The sequence below is a fragment of the Peromyscus californicus genome, unplaced genomic scaffold, assembly GCF_007827085.1.
Source record: "Peromyscus californicus insignis strain IS unplaced genomic scaffold, ASM782708v3 Scaffold_24__1_contigs__length_46423439, whole genome shotgun sequence".
Classification (NCBI taxonomy): Eukaryota; Metazoa; Chordata; class Mammalia; order Rodentia; family Cricetidae; genus Peromyscus; species Peromyscus californicus.
In genome coordinates, this window is record NW_026294535.1 from 679,261 (window position 1) to 701,442 (window position 22,182).

At 40.0% G+C, this 22,182-nt stretch overlaps 1 protein-coding gene across 3 annotated transcripts in view; it reads left to right on the forward strand.

The window, feature by feature from the left end:
* The window catches only part of Washc4 (WASH complex subunit 4), a 59,339-nt gene that overhangs the window by 5,107 nt on the left and 32,050 nt on the right, over window positions 1–22,182 (forward strand). For 2 of the 3 annotated variants that reach the window (XM_052752904.1, XM_052752905.1), the window contains exons 3-14: window positions 844–897; window positions 983–1,048; window positions 1,895–1,940; window positions 2,469–2,536; window positions 4,665–4,747; window positions 6,332–6,374; window positions 6,773–6,876; window positions 7,621–7,741; window positions 9,890–10,013; window positions 10,112–10,239; window positions 11,518–11,678; window positions 17,241–17,367. In XM_052752904.1, the coding sequence (XP_052608864.1) occupies window positions 844–897; window positions 983–1,048; window positions 1,895–1,940; window positions 2,469–2,536; window positions 4,665–4,747; window positions 6,332–6,374; window positions 6,773–6,876; window positions 7,621–7,741; window positions 9,890–10,013; window positions 10,112–10,239; window positions 11,518–11,678; window positions 17,241–17,367 (1,125 nt within the window). Of the gene's footprint in view, window positions 1–843; window positions 898–982; window positions 1,049–1,894; window positions 1,941–2,468; window positions 2,537–4,664; window positions 4,748–6,331; window positions 6,375–6,760; window positions 6,877–7,620; window positions 7,742–9,889; window positions 10,014–10,111; window positions 10,240–11,517; window positions 11,679–17,240; window positions 17,368–22,182 lie in introns of those variants that run through there. The other variant, XM_052752906.1, reaches the window with a different exon arrangement.

Consider the following 22,182-nt stretch of genomic DNA (forward strand, 5'->3'; position numbering starts at 1 on the left):
AAATTATTTTGTTTGCTGCTCTGCAAGAGTCAGATACCAGTAAGATCTCTATAAATAGAAATTATAAACTAAATGAGAGAAGTTATTTTTAATTTACGTATATACTTTATTGTTAGTATGTAACTAAAAGAAAGGTCCAGTTTTCACTTAATAGAAAATTCATTTTAGATAATAATCAGAAAAGTTTTATGAGCCAGGTAGGAATGAAGCTGCATTAGATGATAAAAGTGCCTGCACTGTATTTTGTTTCTGAGCTTCTTCAGTGTTCTGTTTGTTTTAAACTTACTCATTTTTATTTTATTGGTGTTTTGCCTGCATGTATGTGTGAGGATACCAGATCCCATGGAACTGGAGTTAACAGTTGTTAGCTGCCATGTGGGTACTGGGAGTTGAACTTGGGTCCTCTGGAAGAGCAGTCAGTGCCCTTAACCACTGAGCCATCTCTCCAGCCCCAGTGTTCTGTTTTGTAGTTACTTAAGTTTGGCCCTTTTGGTTACAACATCTTATTAAGTGTATGCTTGCCTAACACTTTCCAGAAGGCTAGAGCTCACTGTCAGTGTTTTCTTACTGTACTCCCACCATCGGCCACCTCTGTCCTAGAGCACAGCTGGAACTAGTAGAGTGCACTGTGTTGTGTTGAGGCTGTTTCCCCTCTAGTGTGTTGCACTTTGCTTCCTTTGTTGAGGTGATCAGGAACATAATACTTGAGTTGATGCTAATGCTGAATGTAGGCTCTAACACAGGCTTAACTGTAATCCATTTAATCTCATTTTATGTATTTACATTTGCAGTGATTTGTTTTTTCTCCAAATTTAGCAATATTCCTTTCCTTTGTTTTTGTAGCTTCTGCCTTATGAACAATCCTCCCTTTTGGAACTCATAAAGACTGAAAACAAGGTATGTTATCCTAAACCTAAAGTGCATTCAAAAAATGCTCTCATTAGTTACAATTTACTTTTTTCTGTTTTATTTATAAAACTAGGTCTTAAACAAAGTCATCACTGTTTATGCTGCACTTTGTTGTGAGATCAAGAAATTAAAATATGAGGTAATTGTTTATATTCTTTAAGATCATTTAAAAGCATATTTGGGTTTTTATCTGTGCAGTGTACAATAAATACTGACCCACTTAAAATAACAGCAGTCCTGATAGTAAGGAGTACTTAATAATCCTAGCATTCATTGAGTACTTACTTACATTGTAATGCTTAGGATGGCAGCAGCAGGTAAGGAACAGGTGGAAAAGTTGGGGCTTACAGTGGAATCACTAATAGGAACAGTTTTAACCTAGGTCTGCATACCTCCTGAGTAGCACATCTGTTGTGTGTGCTGGCTATCCAGACGTTCCTGCCCATGCCCCCCTTGGTTTTTGGGTTTTCGAGAAAGGGTTTTTTCTGTGTAGCCCTAGTTGTCCTGGAACTCACTTTGTAAACCAGGCTGGCCTCGCACTCATAAAGATCCACCTGCCTCTGCCTCCTAAGTGCTGGGATTAAAGGCGTGTGCCACCACCTCCTAGCTTTTTTTTTTAAGTTTAAACTTTTTATATGTATTTGGAGCCACTGAACTTAGATAGACATTCATTTATTGCTACCTATTATGAAGCTAAAGTGAACTTCATCATTTTCCTCTCCCCTTTTTTATAGTCTGTGACTGCTGACTGAGCTTGTGGGAAGATGTGTGATAATGAGGGTGGTCAGATGACGAGGTAAAGGTTGAAAGGATCAGGCTTAGCTTTTAGTGACAGTAGTTATCCTCGTTACTTTAAAGAGAAGCTGAATTCATTGGAAAGCAGTTTTTGAAATATATTTAAGTGATGTAGTATGTTATTAGAGAATTAAGAGAGCATAGGATTTGAAAGCAACCTTTTAAATTATTTTAATTTTCTTTAAAACAGGCTGAAACTAAGTTTTACAATGGTCTTTTGTTCTATGGTGAAGGAGGTAAGTTAAAATTTTAGAATTGCAATCATTGCTACCTATTATGAAGCTAAAGTGAGCAAAAAGCTAGCAGACCATTCTTGAACTAACATGGTTATAGAACATGTAGAAAAACAAGCATTCAAAATTTTTAAATATTTATTTATTTTGTGTTGTGTGGGTGCTGGGAACCAAAGTTGGGTCCTCTGAAAAGCAGCAAGTGCTCTTAACTGCTGAGCCAGCTCTCCAGCCCCTGGCATTCAGTTTTTTCGTTGCTTCACTGGTTTGGTTAAACAAGTGAAAAATGGAGTCATGGCAGCAAATTCTCTAGGACTGGTGTTTGTTATTTCATCAGTGAGAAAGTCCTGTGACTGGACCACTTTTGGTGGTGAGGTGTGGCTGTTTGAAGGTGTATATAGTTTATGACCATGCTGTTTTCCCCTTCTGTGTAAAAGTCCAGTGTTTTTGGTCCTGTGCACTAGTGAAAGAACTGTTTGTCTCTGTGGCTGAATTTAAATAAACACTGAACTAAACCTCACACTGCTCTTTAAGCTGCAGACTCCAGCATGGTGGAAGGGGACTGCCAGATTCAGATGGGGAGATTCGTTTCCTTCTTACAGGTAACTACTTTTTTTTACTTTCTCTTGAGCCATTGATTCATTTATTTGAGACAGGGTCTTATGAGGTAGCCTTGGCTGTTCTAGAGCTCACTATGTAGACTAGGCTGCCTCAAACTTATAAGAGATTCATCTGCCTCTGCCTCTTCACATTCTGAGATTCAAGGTGTGCATTACTATGCCTGGCTGAGTCTTCTCTTTATAATTTTGCATAAAGATTACACATGATTGAAAAGTTCTGAAACATTCAATGCTGAGGGCTTGTACTCAGAGAGTGAAACAGTTACTTAGCATGGGGTTATAGTGTAGGAGATCGTAACTCTTGAATGGTTTCTAAGGGATTTTAGGGGAACATCGAGAGATGTGAACAGTTGTTTAAAATTGTTTTAATAGATTGTCTTTATGGAATTTGTATACTTTGATTTATGGACAACTTATCTTTTTAAGTTTAAAAATGTGTTTGGGGGACTGGAGAGATGCTTAGCCATGAAGAGCACTGGCTGCTCCTCCCACAGGACTGGGGTTTGATTCCCAACACACACCCACGTTTATAACTCCATTTTGGAGGGACCCAATTCCCTCTTCTGGTTTGGGCCCCAGGCATTCTTGGTGCACAGACATACATGTAGATGAGACCATACACATAAAAAGTAAGATAAAAATTTAAAAACTTTTTTTTTTTTTTTTTGTGCGGAGAGCTCCTTTTGGTTCATTGGTTAAGATCATATACTTTTTTCCCAGAGGACCCCAGTTCAGTTCCTTACACTGGTTATCAGGGTCTTACAACTACACGAAACTTCATCTCTAGAGATCCGATGCCTCTGGCCTCCATGTGCATACCTACACACAGGCATACACATACATACTTGAAAAAGAAACAGTTTTTTTTAATACTTTTACTATAAACTCTGACACACACACACACACACACACACACACACACACACACACACACACACACACACCCGGGAGAACTAATGCAGAAGCTTGCTCCCACAGGAGCCTTGTTTAGTTGCACGCTAGCCATATTGGTTGTCCGAGAACACTTTGGTGTCTGTAAAACAGCTGAGCGAGCTAATAATGTTTCTAAAGTATCTGAGGGAAAGTGACAAGTGGGTGTATCTGGATTTGCTTTTTTATACCACTTGACAATCTTCTAATTGATTTGTTCTACTTCTGTCTTAGGGAATCTTTCTATATCTGCACTTATTTCTGCCTTTTTGCTGTGTCTGTGTTTTTTATTTTCCTGCTATCGTTTAACCTTCAGAAGTTTAACAACCAATGTAAAATGAGCTGTTTGAAGTTAAAACCTGATATTTAGCACATTGATAATGCCTGTATCATAGCACTCTAAGCACTGAGAAGGCTGAGTTAGGATACTGAGTTGAAGAGTAGTCTGGCCTATGTAGCAAAAACCCGTTTTAAAAAAATTACACATTATTTTTACTTTCAAAGACTTCAGATTGTGTATAGGTCTCTCACTAGTAACTGTGTAAAAAGTTCACTGTCCAGAGTTCATCTGATGTGTTTGGTGAGCTGTGTGTGTGTGTGTGTATACACATGCATGTGTGTGTTTTCTGTGCATGCATGTGTGAAACTGCTCTTGGTGCTGAGGGAGACTAGTATATAAAAGCCACAAAAAGTCTTGCTCAAGGTTTACAGTTTAGAACAGAAGAAAATTTCATAAGGTTTTAAGTATTTCAGGTGGAAATTGGTTCTGTAAAGTTAAAAGTTGAGAGCTCCTGTAAACAAATTTCCAGGTCTGGGCACAGTAGATCTGAATTAATGATTATTGATAAACGTCTTTGGGGTAAGTGCTGTTACACTTGATGTGTGCCAAGCTACGTCTGTGTGATTAAAGATAACAAATGAAGCAGTTTAGTGACTAGTGGAGATTGCTATCTTCGTTACCTTACAGGGAAGGGGTGAGTTGTCGCTGCGGTTTAGGAGCTGCATGAGTTGACTCAAACAGTCGGCTTAGATGGGGTGGTGAAAAGCAGGGCACAGAGGTGTGCGGGAGGCGAGAGAAGTGCTGATTGATTGCTTGAGGGCTTCTAAGTCTGCTGCAGGCAGCTGGAGAGCTGACTGGAAACATTCAGCCCTGTAATGTGCATTCATCTTGTCATTTCAGGAGCTGTCCTGTTTTGTTACCAGGTGCTATGAAGTGGTGATGAATGTCATCCATCAATTGGCTGCTCTGTATATCAGCAACAAGTAATGCACTTTAGAATTGTTTTGGTTTTTATAAAATAGCAGGAAGAACTTTTTGGAAAAGTAATTATTTGAAATAGCTTTTTATTCATTTATTTACTAAGTATGTACACTTAGGATGTCTAGATACTGCTGAAGATGTGTATTCCTTTTTTTAAATGTGCGTATTTATACACTAAGGAAATGCAGCTTTCACTAAGTTCATGAACCTGATTTCTGTCTGTGTGAGAGTGTTGGCCCAAGAATTTTAAAGAAGTTTCATGATAGAAAAAAGCTGATAGAGAATTAGTTTACAAGTAGTGTGTTTTTTTTTCCTGCATACATTTAATGGTTATGTGATTTTTCTTAAACTACACAGTCTTGGGGATGGAGCCAGTGTAGGCAGTCTACACTGAAAAAGAACTTAAAATTCTTATGATCTTCCAGGTGAGATGTCCCCGAAATTAAGAAAACTGACCAAATTTTCATGGTGCCCTTGCTGTTCTTATCACCAGAAATTATATCTAACACTTGATCAGTTCTTTGTATTAATTTCTCTTCATCTGCTGTACACTGCTGAGGAATATGACTCACACTTTAATGAGAGCCAAGACCCAGAGGTGGCATTCCCAAGATCTCATGGCAGCTTTGGTACTGTTCTTTGTGGTCGCCAGTCCATTGTACCATCTGTGTCATAGTCTATAAGTGGGTGAGGTACACGTTCTACTTCGCTTGATGTGCTTCTAATCAACTGGTGTATTCTGGCTTTTCACCCAAGTGATCATTATGTGAGGAGCGGAGTGAGTGAGTGGTTGCCCCACACCCCCATGCTCCCACACTCAGAGCAAATGAGTGGTCCCCCCACGCCCCCATACTCAGTGCAAATGAGTGGTCACCCCACACTATACAAATGAGTGGTCGCCCCATGCCCCTACACTCAATGCAAATGAGTGGTCCCCCCACACCCCTACACTCAATGCAAATGAGTAGTTGCCCCACACCCCCACACTCAATGCAAATGAGTGGTCGCCCCACACTCTGGGTGGAATCCTGAGGACTCTCTTCCTTAGTCCTGCTATAGAAAGATAATATTTAAAGTTTTTTTAGTTCAATTTTAAATGTGCATTCTGTATTCTGGAATACTTTATATGTAGTTTGATATATAAGTACTGCATGTATTAAGGAAGTTGTAGGAAGTAAGTGTGGTAAAGCCCTAAAAGCCTGATGCATTGCTTTAATGCTTTTTTTAATGCTTTAATGAGTCTGACTTGTTCTTAAGGTCTTTTCCCAGGTACCAGTGTTGATAGAGTAAAAAGATGATAGTTGGTAACTGAGAAATTGTAATGATTCATCAAGTTTGTTTCCTCTTACTTTTTATGCCAAGGTACATCCTTTAGGTTTAAAAAACTCAGGTCTCTGGCCAGTTGTCAGGGCTTGACTCATGAATGGAGCACAGCAGGGGTAGCCCAGACATGGTCTTGCCTGCTACTTTAAGATAAATACATACTGCAATTCAAAGAGTTTCTGCTCTTGTACTGATTCTTGAATTTAGAATGAACTGTGACCATAAAGGATTTTTTTTGTAACTTGGGTATTATTTTATTATAGGATAGGACCCAAAATTATAGAGACAACTGGAGTTCATTTTCAGGTAAAAGTTAATTTTCTATTTGACTTTGGAATTTGTGTGATTAGGAAGTATGATAATGCTAGCATCCCCATTCCTGTTTCTGTGTTCCCTTCTGTCTGTGTAGTTGACAAGGCAGCTCTTACTATGAATTGGCACTTGTAGTTTTTCCCAGTAGTGTTCCACTGCAGATTTTCTGTTGTCAGTGAACACATCTACAGTGTCACAATAACAGAAGGAATATGAGGTAAAATATACTCTGTGTAGGCTAGTACCATTTGAAGCTCAGATCTGTAGTTAGTAAACCCAATGATGCCTCTTTTCACTAATTTAATAATGAACCCAAACGTGTTTTGCTTTAAACGTTCACATGAGACTTCTAACTAGTGACTAAATGATAATCATTAAAGGTTTTTTGACAGACTATGTATGAGCACTTGGGAGAACTGCTAACAGTTTTGCTTACCCTGGATGAAATTATTGATAATCATGTGACACTGAAAGACCACTGGACTATGTACAAAAGGTACGCCAACTAATATTTTCAATAGTTTGTATGGCTCATGGTAAAAACTAAACAAATGCAGATTATTTATATTCTTAGCAAGACCTAGGGATCTATGTTGAAAAGGAATTCGTGTCCACCATTTCTTTTTATTTGTGTGTATATGTTTGTGTCTGCCTGTCTTCATGTATGTCTGCACATGGGTGTGTGTGCCTAGAGAGACCAGAAGAGGGAGTTGGATTCCCTGGAGCCAGAGTCACAGGCTGTTGTGAGCCACCTGATGATGGGTTTTCTATGCAAGAGCAGCTCAACTCCTAATCACTGAAATAATTCTCCAGCACTGTCATGTCCAGTAATTTCATGAAGACAGTCAGCCCCGTTTTTAGATGGGTTTTTATAAGCTTGATATAAGTGAGCATTCTCAACATGTTATAGAATGGTTACATTTTTTTCCCCATTGGGTTCTCTGTTCAAGTGGAAATTTTTGCTTTGCATTTCATTTCATCTTATTACATACCCTGGAACATTCTTTTAAATTCTTATTCAGTTTATAAGTAGTCACTAAATGCTTGGTTTATACAGAGCAACTGAATATAAGATGGTTTAAAAAAAGCATGAAAATTTTATTGGCATTGCTCCATTCACATTTTCCAGTGTGGAGCGCCAAGTAAGAATAATAAATACAAAATTTAGTTTCTTGGAATATGTTTAGCTTTTAAGAATTTATTAGATAGATGTAAGATCTTTCTTTAAATCTCCTACAAGGTTACTGAAGTCTGTCCATCACAACCCTTCAAAATTTGGGATTCAGGAAGAAAAATTAAAGCCACTTGAAAAGTTCTTACTGAAGCTGGAAGGACAGTTACTTGATGGAATGATATTCCAGGTAAGTGGAGGTTGGTGCAGCTCAGAATTACAGTGGGACACTTTTGTAGAACACTTTCAAATTTCTTTCCTTTAGAAAGTGCTTTGGCTTATAAAAAAATTTCATTATTAGTATATTAAAGTATAACTCAGTATCTAATAGTAAACAAAATGAAAAGTTACTTTCAAAGAGGGTTTTTTAATTAAACTATGCAAAAATATAAAACTGAGTCAGACATGGTGATGCACCCTTGTAATCCCAGCACACAGGAAGCTGTCCAAGACTCCAAGGCCAGCCTGGGGTGCAGAGTGAAGTCTAGGTCACCTTGAGATACAGAATGAGACCCCATCTCGAAAATAAAGACAAAAATCTAAGGACTTTAAAATCTAAGACATAGTAATTTGCATTAAATATTATGTTTGTTACTAGCTTCTAGATTTAGATTTTAAGATTAAAAAGTCTGAAGGGCTGAGGATGCAGTTGAGTGGTAGGGTACTCACTTCTTTGGCATGCTCAGGGTCCTAGATGTAATCCCCAGGCCTGCAAGGAACAAATCAAAACCCAAAGCAAAACAACACAAAAGCTTAGTCAATTCCTGTACACTCAGTGAATGTGCACAGATAATACCTTCTAAATTGAAATGAACTAAAATCACTTGGAAACATGATACTTCTTAGTTCCTCGATGTATTGACAACACAGAGGCAGTACCTCAGCAGTACTGATGGGTGGTGTCCTGCTAGAAATGATACTGTGTTCTCTTTTGTCTGCTTCAGAATTAGGCTTAGTTTTACATTAGCACAGTTTGAACAGATTGGCCTCAAATGAGTTTATTAATCTCTTAGATGTTAAATGTAGTTATTTTTGCTCTTTTTTTTTTTTTTCCCTGGGGACATTTCTACATATAGTATGCTAGGAGCTGGGCATTGTGGGTCATGCCCATTATCTCCTAGCACTTGGGAAATTCAAGCAGGAGATTTCATAAATTTGAGGACAGCTTGGGCTACAGAGTGAGACCCTGCCCAAAAGGGGAGGGAGGAAGAAATGCTAAGAAAGTAATTATAAAGTAAATGGATGGATGGATGGATGGATGGATGGATACTCCTAAAGGGTACTCTTTAAAAAATGATGTTGCAGCTGGAGAGATCCTAGCCCCCATATGTTGGCTCACAACCATCAGTAACTCCAGCTGCAAGGTATTTGACACCTTCTTCTGCCCTCTGTAGGCGGTTCATGTATGCAGTACAGAGACATACATGCAGGCATTACACTTGTACATATACAATTTTGAAAATGCTTTTAGCTGATGTGGTGGAACACACTTGGGAGGAAGAGGCAGGCAGATCTTTGGTGATATTTTATTTGTATGTTAATAAATAAAGTTTGCCTGGAGATCAGAGGACATAGCCAGCCATAAACAAAAGTCAGGCAGTGGTAGCACACGCTTTTAATCCATCACATGGCAAGCAGAGTCTCTGTGTGTTTAAGGACACACTAGGGAACAACCAAGCGCAGTGACACGCCTTTAATCCCAGTACCAACCATAGAGACCTGGAGGCCTGTACAGACAGGCAGTGATGAGGAAGTGAGGTGGCTGGGCTGAGAGCCAATGAGAGGGCAGAACAGCAAGGCAATAAAAGCCTGAGTAGACAGGAAGTAGCTCTCTCTTGGGAAGCTATGGCAACATGGTGAGCTAAGGTAAGCTGGTGACTCTCACTATTTCCCTGATCTCTGTGGCTTTTACCCCTATATTTGGCTCTGTGTTTCTTACTTAATAAGACTGTTTAGAAATTCATCTACACAGATCTTTGAGATCGAGGCCAGCCTGGTCTGCATAGCAGGTTTTAGGACAGCCAGGTCTACATAGATCCTTTCTCCCTCCCACCCCCCACAAAAAAGGGAAAGAAAAAAAAATTTTTCCAGTACATGAGCAGTGATTTCTTCTATTCCTCTCTGAGCTTTACTTGGATCTCTTCAGTTGGGGTTTGAGTGCCGGATGATGGCACTCACTGTCAGCACATACACACACCCCATCACAGCGTTTAGATATTAAAGAGCATGAGACCCAGTTTTGTAGTTAAAATGAGTACAAAAGCAGTTCACCTTACCTAGGTGTTTGGTAGTTTGTTACTGAGAGTCTGAATTTTCTCTTCAAATGTTTCCTGTGCAGGCTTGTATTGAACAGCAGTTTGATTCTCTCAATGGAGGAATATCTGTGTCGAAAAATAGCACTTTTGCGGAAGAATTTGCACATAGCATTCGCTCAATTTTTGCAAATGTGGAAGCCAAACTTGGTAATGTAAATTTTGTGTTTGAGTTTTTTATCAAGTTTGGATTTCCTTAAACGCCTGATTCAACCAGCTTGTTGTATTTTATGTTGTTCCTTTATAAGGTGAACCTTCTGAAATTGACCAGAGAGACAAGTATGTTGGGATTTGTGGGCTCTTTGTACTGCACTTTCAGATTTTTCGAACTGTTGATAAAAAGTTTTATAAGTCTTTATTGGACATTTGTAAGAAGGTAAGAACTTGAAACTTTCTGTTTTCAATTTGTGATGTAAATTTTGATAAAGCTAGTTATCTAAAAGTGCTAAGAAGTTGTTAATTAAAAAAGAACAAGTTACCTTTTATGAAATGTAACTGTGTTTAAAAAAAAACAGTAGAGCTGGGGAGGAGGCATCATGGCATCATGGATTAGTGCTTGCAGTACACCGTAAGGATTGGAGTTCAGGTTCCCAGAACTCACTGAATGTCATGTAAACATGGCAGCCCACCTTCAGTCCAGCACTGGGAAGGCAGAGATGATGTCTTGCTGAGCTAGGGATACAAACTAGCATGTGTCATAGAACTCGGGATGAATGAGGTGAACAGTGGAGGGGGACTCATGGGCTTCAATACACACGTGTGCACACTTGTGTGTATACACACACGAAAAGGTGTACATGCATACCACACATACATGCAAAAAATAAAAGCAGTGATAGTGTTGTTTTAGAGTGCAAACATTCTTCAAATGAGCAATATGGTAAATGAAAATAACTGCATTTCATATGAACGTGTGTACGTGTGTGTGTGTGTGTGTGTGTGTGTGTGTGTGTGTGTGTGTGTGTATTAACTTTCTGTTTGCTTTATTTTTGAGACAAGGTCTTGCTGTGTAGCACAGGCTGGCCTCAGTCTCAGCAGTCCTTCTGCCTCAGCCTCCTCAGTGCTGGCATTGCAGAAGTGCACCTTACATACGCACGCCCTGGTCACATTGACATCCTGTTAGTACTTTTGACATGACTCTGCCTTCCTCTTCCTTTTGTTTTCTCCTCTTGCCCTCTTTCTTACCAGTAAAGTAGAAACATTTTACATTGTTGATCTTCATTTGTGCTATTTCCATGATATGACTTGGCTTCAGAATTGAAACTTAGTTTGTGTGTAGTACTATCAAATAATAACAGACCACGAGACCTTAGCTGTCTTTAAGATTGTTTTTCTTCTAGTATTTTATTAATATGACCTGGCAATAAAGTCATGAAGGGATGAATTTCATTTTGCTTTTTATATATTATTAATTACTGTGAAATCTGTGTGTGTGTTAATATTTAGTCAGAATAAAGTTATACTTACCACCAACTGGAGGAATGCTTTCATTCTTTCTACAATAAGACACTTGGGGAAAAGATACTTGACTTGTAAAATATTGAGATTTTGGTAGTTACTTTGTCTTGAACTCATTCGCAGTGTATTATAACACTACTAAGCACATTATTGTTGGACCTGCATTCTATAATTTTCTCTTTTCCCTTTATTTCAGGTGCCAGCCATCACTTTAACTGCCAATATTATTTGGTTTCCTGATAATTTTCTGATTCATAAAATGCCAGCAGCTGCCAAACTTCTAGACAGAAAAAGTCTTCAAGCCATTAAAATTCACAGGGATACCTTCCTACAGCAGAAAGCTCAGTCACTTACCAAGTAAGTTTTATAAAACAACTGTAAAGGAAGTGTTTAGATACCTTGTATAGAAAGTACTTGTCACAAGATGAAGTGTGCATACTAAGAGACCACGTTGTACAGTCTCCAGATGAGTCTTTGTTTTTTTATATCTATGTATAATTTATTTAGAGTGTCTAGGTATACATGTGTAAAAGACAGGACAGCTTGCAGGAGTTGCCTCTTCTCCCGTGTGGGTGGTGAGTGCTTGGATCCTGACTCTGGTCCTCCGGCTGTGTGGCAAGTCAGTGAGCCGGCTCTCCAGCCCACAGGTTGACTTTCTAAGAACTTTGATTTTCCCTTTTCTTTTTAAAACTATTTGTTGTGTGTTTTCTCCACCTGCTTGGATCCCTGTGTCAAGCTTAGAGTGTCAGGTTCGGTGGAGGTGCCTTTCCCTGTTGAGCCATCTCCCAGGCTAGAACTATTTTTAATTTATGCTTTATGAGAGTTAATGTGTGCAGATAATCAAAAGTCCCAAAAGCTAAAATTTAAAAGTAATTTTCTGTAGCTCAAGTCTTTCCTGTAATTCAGTCCTGCTTCTAGAAAGACAACTTTTTTTTTTCTTCTGAGATTTACCTTTTTATTTACTTAATGATACCAGGTATTGAACCCAAGACCTCGTGCAGTCCTAGGCAAGTGTATCCCCATGCTGTATCCCCAGTCCTTTTATTTGTGTGTTTTTAATCTTTTACTGTGTACCTTTCAATAATGCATAAAACAGAAAATTGTACGAAGAGTGCCAATGTTTACCATCACTCAGCTTTAGTAATGAACTATTCTAGTTTGAGTACATTGCTAACATGTTAACCTGGATATAGTTTAATTGGAATGCTCTGGGACTCTGTCATTGGCTTCGTGTTGGTCATGCATCTTATCACCGTCAACGGAAATGGATGATTGGTGCAGGGCAATGGTGGTGCAGGCCTTTAATCCCAGCGCTCAGGAGGCAGAGGCAGGTAGATCTCTGAGTTCGAGGCCAGCCTGGTCTACAGAGCGAGTTCCAGGACAGCCAGGGCTATACAGAGAAACCCTGTTTTGAAACCCCCCACCCTCACAAAAGAAAGAAAGAAATAGGTGATTTGGTAAAATTGGGCCTCTGCTGCACAAGGGAGAGGAAGACAAACGTCCAGCATTCCAGAGAGCCCTTAAGCTGTCTGAGGACTCTGTGCCCTGTGCTTAACCATAGGTCAGTGGATGAAGAGAGCTGATTTATGCAGGTCTACTCAGGGCAAGTACCAGCAGTGCTGTGCCCTGAAACAGAATTGGGGAGACAATGTTTCCATTTAGATTAAAGACATGGATTTAAGCAGAAAGACAGATACCAGGTTTTAATAGCAGTATGTTAAATAAAAAAAGTTGTTGGAATTTTAATTCATAGAAGTTTGCCATTCTTTTAGATTGATGGAGTTGTTTAAAATGCTAGTCCACACTTGGATTGTATTAACAAGTAGTGCCCAGGTTACAGACTTAGCTCCACCAAGGAGTTGGTGCTTCCAGAATTTCACTGAATTTCCCCTTTTCCCTTCAAGACAGGACCTTGCTGTCTGGGTTGGTATTTTCTGTGCAGCCTAGACTGGCCTCAAAGTCTGGTACTCTTCTTGCTTTAGCCTCCTAGGCATTAGGGCTATAGGTGTGTGCCATTGTGCTCAATGGCACTGACTTCTTTTTAGATTATAGCTGGTTAGCTGGTGTTTGGAGGGTACGTGTGTGTGTGTGTGTGTGTGTGTGTGTGTGTGTGTGTGTGTGTGTGTGTGTCTGTCTGTCTGTCTGTCTGTCGTCTGTCTCTGTCTGTCGTGTGTATGTGTTGCTAGAGATGGAACTCAGGAGGTTTTAAGGTTTGAAGAGGGCTACAAGCTGTAGTGTCTTGTAGTGTAGAGCTAGATTGATGGTATTAGAGGGACTGGGAAACTTGTCTTCTCTTTTTAAGCCATAAGGAGTCTTCAACCTTTAGAGAAATCTGAGGCAAAATGTGGTGTGTCTCTGAATGTGAAGAGGCATTCAGCATCAGGATAGAGTAGATTTAAACTCTCTGGCTCCAGAAGGCTAAACGATACTTTGAAGGGAAGATGACAGATAATAACTATGATAGTTCCCAGCATTGTAGTAGACCTTTGCACGCTATAGCAGGCATTACACGAAAGACTGTAAGAACACCAAGTCATGTAGCCCTGCTCCATCTTCATAGGTAAGAAATAATAAACACAACTTAGTTTAAGGTGTGTTTACTGTAAGCCAGGAATTTTCAGAAACTTTGCCTGTCTCATCCATAAGGAATAATAAATAAGAAAACCCTGTAAAGTAGATGCTCCTGGTATTGCCATTTTATGAGAACCTAGAATACAGAGATTAGATTTGTTGACGTTTTAATAGCAGATGGCAGAGCCACATAGTCCGGCTCTTAAGTCTGAAGTGTCACATGCTTCTCTTGGCTATTCACCCCAGCTCTCATAGATGTGGAGAGTTAGGCTTAGAGAAGTGAACTTGGTGAGCTCACACATCAGTGTCTCTGTGTGGCGTGTAGACAGTGTGGATGGCTGGGAGCCCAACAGGCTGTGGGAAGGAAGTTTTTGTAGGTGGAAATTGAATATTTTCTTTTCCAAGACCCCTTACCTGGCAAATTTTTACCCTTCAGCTTTTTTATTTGATTAGGTTTTTTTTTTTTTTTCAAGATAGTCTTTCTACCTAGCCCTGACTGTTCTAGAATTCATCATGTAGAACAGGCTAGCCTTGAACTCAGAGACATCTACCTCCTCTTGTCTCTCTAGTGCTAGGATTAAAGGAATATTCCACTACTCCAGCTACCCCTAAGCTTTTTTGTTTCAACATATTCCTGTAAAGTCAGTATAAGAGCTTCATGGTCTAGAAGGATGGCCATTTTTTAGTTTTCCTTGCAGTTGAGCGAAAGAGACCTAAAATTCACCATAATGACATGAAACGTGGGGGTGGGCTGGTCCTGTCACTTGAGAGAAATCTGTAAGGTGACAGCTGTCTGAAGATAGTTCAAGGGAGCTAGGGGACTGTTCTCTGCTTCCTGCCATCAGTGCCCCTGACACTCCAGTCCAGAGTAAAAAAGTAAAAACATTTTTACTATTTGTGGATCCATTTTGATACCGGAAAAGAACTGCCTTTGAGGGCTAGAGCAATGAGCCTTTGTGACCCCTTCAAGTTGATGTGTAGATATTGATACTACTTTTTACTGGGTAATGGATTGTTTTTTCTTTAATATTTCCCCATTTATACTTGAAAATGGAGCTAACAAATTGGTAAGACGCTTGCCCATTTATATTCTGTCAATATGGTTTTCAAAATTTGAAGCAGCCAGGTATGGTGGTGTATACCTTTAATTCCAGGACAGCAAGTTTGAAGCCAATGTGGGCTACATAAAAAGTTCAAAGCCACCCTGGGCTGCACAGCCAGACCCTTCCCAAACAAAACTACCCCCGTGCCCTCCCTCAACAACAAAATAAGCTAAAACTGGAAGCAGTTTCAATTTTTTTATCCTGAAGAGACAATGATAAGCTGCCATCTGGCTGTAAGACTTGCAGCAGAACTGACAGAAACCTCTGCTTCATCCACAGTGTCTTACCTAAGGCTGATTGAGTGCTTTTGATTATGTATTACCATGGTCAGAATTGTTGTTTTTTTTTGCCTCAGTTTCCATGTGACATGCCTGCCAAACATTGGACAGTGAGTCCTGTCCTTTCCTGTTTCTTTACCGTCCTCCTTCCTCCTCCCTCCTTCCTGTCCTGTCTTTCTGCCTTTTGTTTGCTGCTGGGGTTTATCCTGAGTAGTAGACAGGATCAGCATTTGTTCTTGAGCCTTGTGATGGGAAAGGGGCCCAGATTGGGGCTTAATCTTGACTCCACTGTTTATGAGTTGTGTGATGTGGGCGTGCTACTTTGTGTGGCAGTTTCATCTTCTGTAAAATTGAGAGCATAGTCCCTATAGTTAGGTTTTAGGGAAAGAAGGGGAGAGACCCACAGGGTGGGCAGGAACAGAGAGGTAGGACCACTGAATTGAAAGGTTCTTCAGGCAGGAGAATTATTAACATGCAGCCAGTACTGCAGGGGCCTGAAGTGTAAGAGGCTGCAGTCCTTTCAGACAGAGCACGGGATGTCTACTTTTAAAGGTTTCCCAGGGAAGAGGAGGTATTGAATGGTAAGGAATCAGACTTAGTTAACATGTGACCTGTACTGTGTGACTGAGACAGACGGGAGTGGAGCACCTGTAACGTGGGTACATGACAAGGCGCATGCTTTAACTGGACAGGGGAGTCAAATGATAGTGGTAAGGATGCTTTCAGCCCCCAGTGACGGGCATGGGGCTTGGTGTATTTGTACCTTGCTTGAAGTCCTCTGCTGAGGGCCTGGGTGTTCTAACTGCTACATAAGGTTAATGTGAGGTTTGAATGAGCTAATTTGTGTCAAGCTTAAACAGTGATTGGCATAGTGTGAGCATTCACATTAGCTTTTAAATTCAGATTCTGGCTGCTTCTACTTTTTTTTTAATTTAAAAATGATTTAAAATAAAAAATTATATGTGTCTGACTGTGTGTGCCATATATGTGTAGGTTCCCACTGAGACCAGAAGAGGGTATCTGATCCCCTGGAGCTGGAGTTGTGAACTCCAGTTGTGAGCTGCCATGTGGGTGCTGAGAACTGAACTCTTTGCAAGAGTAGGAAGTGCTCTTAACTGCTGAGCATCCCTCCAGCCCCTACATCCACTGTTCTTACTCTCATTGAAGATGTTCTTTCTCCCGTATTGCTACAGTTGTTCCATAGGTGTTACCTCACCGTGGCTTATTGTCACCATGTCCGCCAAAGTGATAGCGATCCTTTTCAAACCAGCTAGAGTCAATGGCCATTCATGTCCAGTGGCGTCCCTTGAGGACTTGAAGTTCATGCTTTCCACAAGGCTGTCCCCAGACCCTTCCCCACCCCCACCTCTGACCTGCTGTTCTGCTCTCACCCTCCTCTTTGTGCTCCAGCCGTACTGGGTGTTTGTTATTACCTAAACAAGCTGGAAAGCTTTCCCAGAGTCTTGGGATGTCTGTACTTGTTACTCACACTCCTTAAATTCTCTTCTCTGACATGTTTGCACATCTCACTACCAATCTGGTTCACATCATGGCTCAAAATCATCCAGACTACAGGTCTACACTGATCATCCTATTTAAAATTATACAACTACTCCAGGCTCTGGTCCATCCCCCCACTCCCCAAAAAGCATGTATTACCAGACATTTTAAAATTCTTTTGCCTTTAGTTATTGATTTATTATACAACTCTCCTTTCTAGAATATAAGCTTATGAAGCCAGGAGTTTTCATCTGTTGTATTCTCAGTACTGGAATTAGTGCCTGGCTTGAATGGGCACTCAGTAAATATCTGTAGGTTTAGTAATTTACATATGCATATAGGATTTCTTTTGAAGGCCAGAGACATACCATTCCTGCTGGAAGGAACGCTTTTACTTTTGTCAGGATGAAGAAATGGAAATTATTTTTGTTTGTGTTCTGAGTAACCTCAATGTTTTCCTTTGCTAGAGATGTGCAGTCTTACTACGTCTTTGTGAGCTCATGGATGATGAAAATGGAGTCTATGTTATCTAAAGAGCAAAGGATGGATAAATTTGCTGAAGACCTCACCAATAGATGTAATGTTTTTATACAGGTAGTTGCATTTTCTTACTTAGAATATTTTGGGTGCAATTTCTTTGAATTTAATTTACAGAGGTTACACTTGGACACAGCTGTGAAAGGGAGGGATATGTTTTTATATTTCAAATAAATTGAGGGGCTGGAGAGATGGCTCAGTAGGTAAGAGATGCTGAACTTCTTTTTTTTTTTTTTGGTTTTTCAAGACAGGGTTTCTCTGTAGTTTTACGCCTTTCCTGGAATTTACTTTGTAGACCAGGCTGGCCTCGAACTCACAGAGATCCTCCTGCCTCTGCCTCCCGAGTGCTGGGATTAAAGGCGTGCGCCACCACCACCCGGCTGAGATGCTGAACTCTTGCAGAGGACCCAGATTTGATTCCAGGCACATGGTGACTTACAACCACCTATACCTCCAGCTGTAGGGGATCCAATGCCACTGCCCCTTAGGCAGCTGCATTTATGTTTGTTTAATCCATGCATACACACAAAGAGAATTAAACATTTTTAAAAAAGAAAACATTTTAAGAACCACAAAAATTGATTTGCTTGTATTTGATCTGGACTACTTAGATTTTTTTCATATAGCTATTCAAAGCTATTTCCTTTTAAGCAGGACTTTTTAGCTATATCCTGTAAGTTTTGTACTTTTATCATTTTGGTTCAAAATATATCAACATTTTTATTGTAACTAATTTTTGAATTTTAAGTTTTTTTAAATGTATTTATTTATTGTGTATTTGGTTGTATGTGTATTTATTTATTGTGTGTTTGGAAGTAGAGTGCTATCTGTGGGAGTTGTTCTTTCCTTTGATCACGTGGGTCTTGATGCTCAAACTCTGGCCATCAGGCTTGGTGTCAACTGCCCTTAACTGCTAAGCCATTTAAACAGCACTCCTTTAAGCTGGGCAGTGGTGGTGCACTCAGGAGGCAGAGGCAGGTAGATCTCTTGTGAGTCTGACCAGCTTGGTCTACAGAGCAAGTTCCAGGACAGCCAGGGCTACATAGAGAAACTCTGTCTTGAAAAACAGCAACAACAAAAGATACGTCTTTCTTTCCAGATACATGAGGATTTCTTTTATCTTTAATTATTACTATTATTATTATTTTTTAATTAAATTTTTTTTTGGTTTTTTGAGACAGGGTTTCTCTGTCCTGGATCTTGCTCTGTAGACCAGGCTGGCCTCAGACTCACAGAGATCCACCTGGCTCTGCCTCCCGAGTACTAGGATTAAAGGCATGCTCCACCACCACCCGGCTATCTTTACTATTTTTAATTATATGTATTTATCTTGTGTGTGTGTGTGTGTGTGTGTGTGTGTGTATACACATACACTTAAGGTGCCTCGGTACCAAGTGGAAATGAGGATAACTTGTGGAAGTTGGTTCTCCTCCACCACCTGGGGCCCAGGGATTGAACTCAGGTTGTCAGGCTTGGCAGCAAGCACCCTTACCTGCTGAGCCCTCTCACCAGGCCTGCCTTCTTCATCTTTCTGTTATTGACTTACAGCACTTAAGGTGATTTCACTGTTTTGAAGCTGGCAGATACCTGGCTTTTACAGCTTTGATAAATATCCCATGTGCAGTTTAGAGTGGATTGTGTGCGTTTGTCAGTTGTAGAATTTGGACATGACAAGATTTTATTAATGGTTTGGTCTGTATTCCCTAATTACTGAGAGTTTGGTGAGAATGTCCCACTATTTTGTGGGTTTGTCTACAAATAATATCTATAGTTCTACCAGGTTTTGTTTTCTATTTTGTTATGTTAAGTGTATACTGTTTAGAATTGTTTATCTTCCCAGTGATGGGACTTTTTTTTGTTTTTCATTAAGAGTGTCTACTTGGGAACTGGGAATGTATTTTAGAGCTGGAGCATGTGCTGAGCATATGGAAAGCTTGGGGTTCACTTCTCGGAGCACCTTCCATACTAGGAAGCAGTTGTCCGTGTTGATCTCTAGTTGATCTCTTGTGTGATGATATTAACACAGTTGCACAGTGTTTCTTTAGCTAATGTCTACATAGTGTGCCTTTACTGATCCTTATATGCAGCCTTTCTAGCTTCTTAAATGAAGTGTGTATCTCCTGTAAGCAGTGTATATTTTCCCTCCATCTAGTTTTGCTTAAGAGTGTATGTGTGTGTGTGTGTACATGTACACATGTGTGTCCATTTGTGGGTGTGCTTGCTTCTGTGGGCGTGTGGAAGATAGAACTTGATATTAGATGTCTTCCTCAGTTACTCTTCACCTTATTCTTTGAGACAGTCTTTCACTGAACCTGGAGCTCACTGTTGCAGCTGGACCAGCTGACTAGCAAGCCCGCTGGGAGATGCCTGACTTTGGGCTAGATTATAGACAAGTGCCACCTTGCCTGGCTTTGCTCATGGTGCTGGGATCTGAGCTTGGGTCGTTGTGCTTGTCTAGTGAGTACTTTGCTCACAGAGCCGTTTCCTTAGCCCCCCACATTTGTCTTTTCATTGAGCCATGAACCAGTGTCTGCCCTTGTTCCCTGTGTTTCCTGTTTTTAACAGGGGCCTCTGAGGCAGAGGCTCTGGAGAAGCAGCTCCAGGTGTCAGGCTCACTGCTCTCAGTCTCTCTCTTCCCAGCTTTTGACCACTCGCTCCCTAGGGTCTTGCTAGCTCTTTGACACCTTCCACAGAGTTTCGATGCGTGTCACCTGGCTTTCCTAATGGTTCTTAATAGGAAAGTCATTCTAATATGTCATTATTCTGTTGTTAACAGTAAAGATGAATGGGTTGATAGTGGCACTGGGAATATCACACTTCAAGACTCCCACTGAAGGGGAGGGTTTCTCTCTCCTGCCTTAGATGCTTGTTGTTTCTTGTTTTTCTTTTAACTTGCCCCAGTGTGCACTAAAGTGATAGTCCTCTAGCTGACAAGGTAAGACATATGTATGCCATAGCCTCAGTCTCACGCCACTTTCTCAGGACACTGTCCTCTGAACATTTATTCCTTCTCTAAGCTGAGCACATCTCTTCAGCACGAAGCTGTGTGGTTTAGGGAAGCTCACATTTGTCACTACATGTGGAGCACCACTCTGGTAGTCAGCCATAGTTATTCCTGGGATAGTGCTTTCTCACCTGTGATTAGGCAGAAGGCTGGCAGGCCCTTAGCCAAATTAAATAAAAGACAGAAAGAGAGAATCCAAATCAATAAAATTAGACATGAGGCGGGATGGGGATTAGAATAGACACTGAGGAAATTCAGAGAATCATAAGACATACTTTAAAAATCTGTATTCTACCAAATGGGAAAACCTAAAAGAAATGAATGAATTTTTGTTTGTTTTTTACAACCTACCAAAGTTTAGTCAAGATGAAATAAGCTATTTAAACAGACTTATAACCTCTAATGAAGTCTCTCAACCAAAAAAATCCCAAGGCCAGACGGATTCAGCACCAGTTGGTAGAGTTCTACCAATCCTTCAAAGAAGTATCAACACCAGTACTCCTCAACTTATTCATAAAGTAAATCCCAGGAACTATGACTCTGATACATACAGAGGCCCAACAAGAAAAGAAAGTTGTATACTAATATCCCTTATGAACATAGATTCAAAAATTCTCAATAAAAAACTGAATCTAACGATACATTAAAAAGATTATCCATAATGATCAAGTAGGCCTCATACCCAGGGATGCATGGATTGTTCAGTATGCATAAATCAATAAATGTAATCCACCACATGAACAGACTGAAAGACAGAAACCATATGATCATCTCATTAGATGTAGAAAAGGCCTTGACACTATCCAGCACCTCTTCATGATAAGTCTGGAGAGACTAGGGATAAAGGGTCATACCTCAACACAATAAAGGCAATGTGCAGCAAACCCACAGCCAACACCAACCTAAATGGAGAGAAACTCAAAGCATTTACACTGAAACCAGGAATAAGATAAGGATTTCTCTACACCTGTTCAGTAGACTACTTGAAGTCTGACCTAGAGCAGTAAAACAACTGAAGGAGGCCAAGGGGATATAGATAAGACAGGAGGAGTCAAAGTTAAGACCCTACAAACTCCACCTACAGCTGATAAACACTTTCAGCAAAGTAGCAGGATACGAAGTTGACCCACAGAAATTAGTACTCTTCCTATTTACAAATGATAAACATACTGAAAAATAAGGAAAACAGTACCTTTTACAGTAGCCTCGAAAAATATGTGTCTTGGGATAACTTTAACCAAGCAAGTGAAAGATTTGTATAATAAAAACTTTTAAAGACACCAAGGAAAAGAAATTGAAGACATGAGAAGATGGAAAGACTACCCATGCTTACGGATCAGTAGGATTAACCTTGTGAAAATGGCCGTTCTACCAAAAGCAATATTTAGATTCAGTGCAGTTCCCATCAGAATTCCAATGCAGTTCTTCACAGAATTTGAAAAACAATCTTCAACTTCGTATGGAAACACAAAAAGCTCAGGACAGTTAAAACAATCCTGAATAATAAAAACTGCCAGAGGTATCACCATGCCAGATTTCAAGTTATATTACAGAGCTGTGATAATAAGAGTGGCATGGTATTGTCATAAAAACAGATTCATTGATCATTGGAAACAAATTAAGACCCAGACATAATCACACCTATGGACATCTCATTTTTGAGCAAGAAGCCAGAAATACACATTGGAAAAAGCAGAGTATCTTCAACAAATGGTGCTGGTCACAGGCTAGCTGCATGTAGAAGGAGGAGAATGGATTCATAGCAGTCATCCTGCACAAAACTCAGCTACAGATGCATGAAAGACCTCAACATAAGACCAGCTATGCTTTGATATTTTATCTTACCCCGTTCAGAATGGCCAAGATAA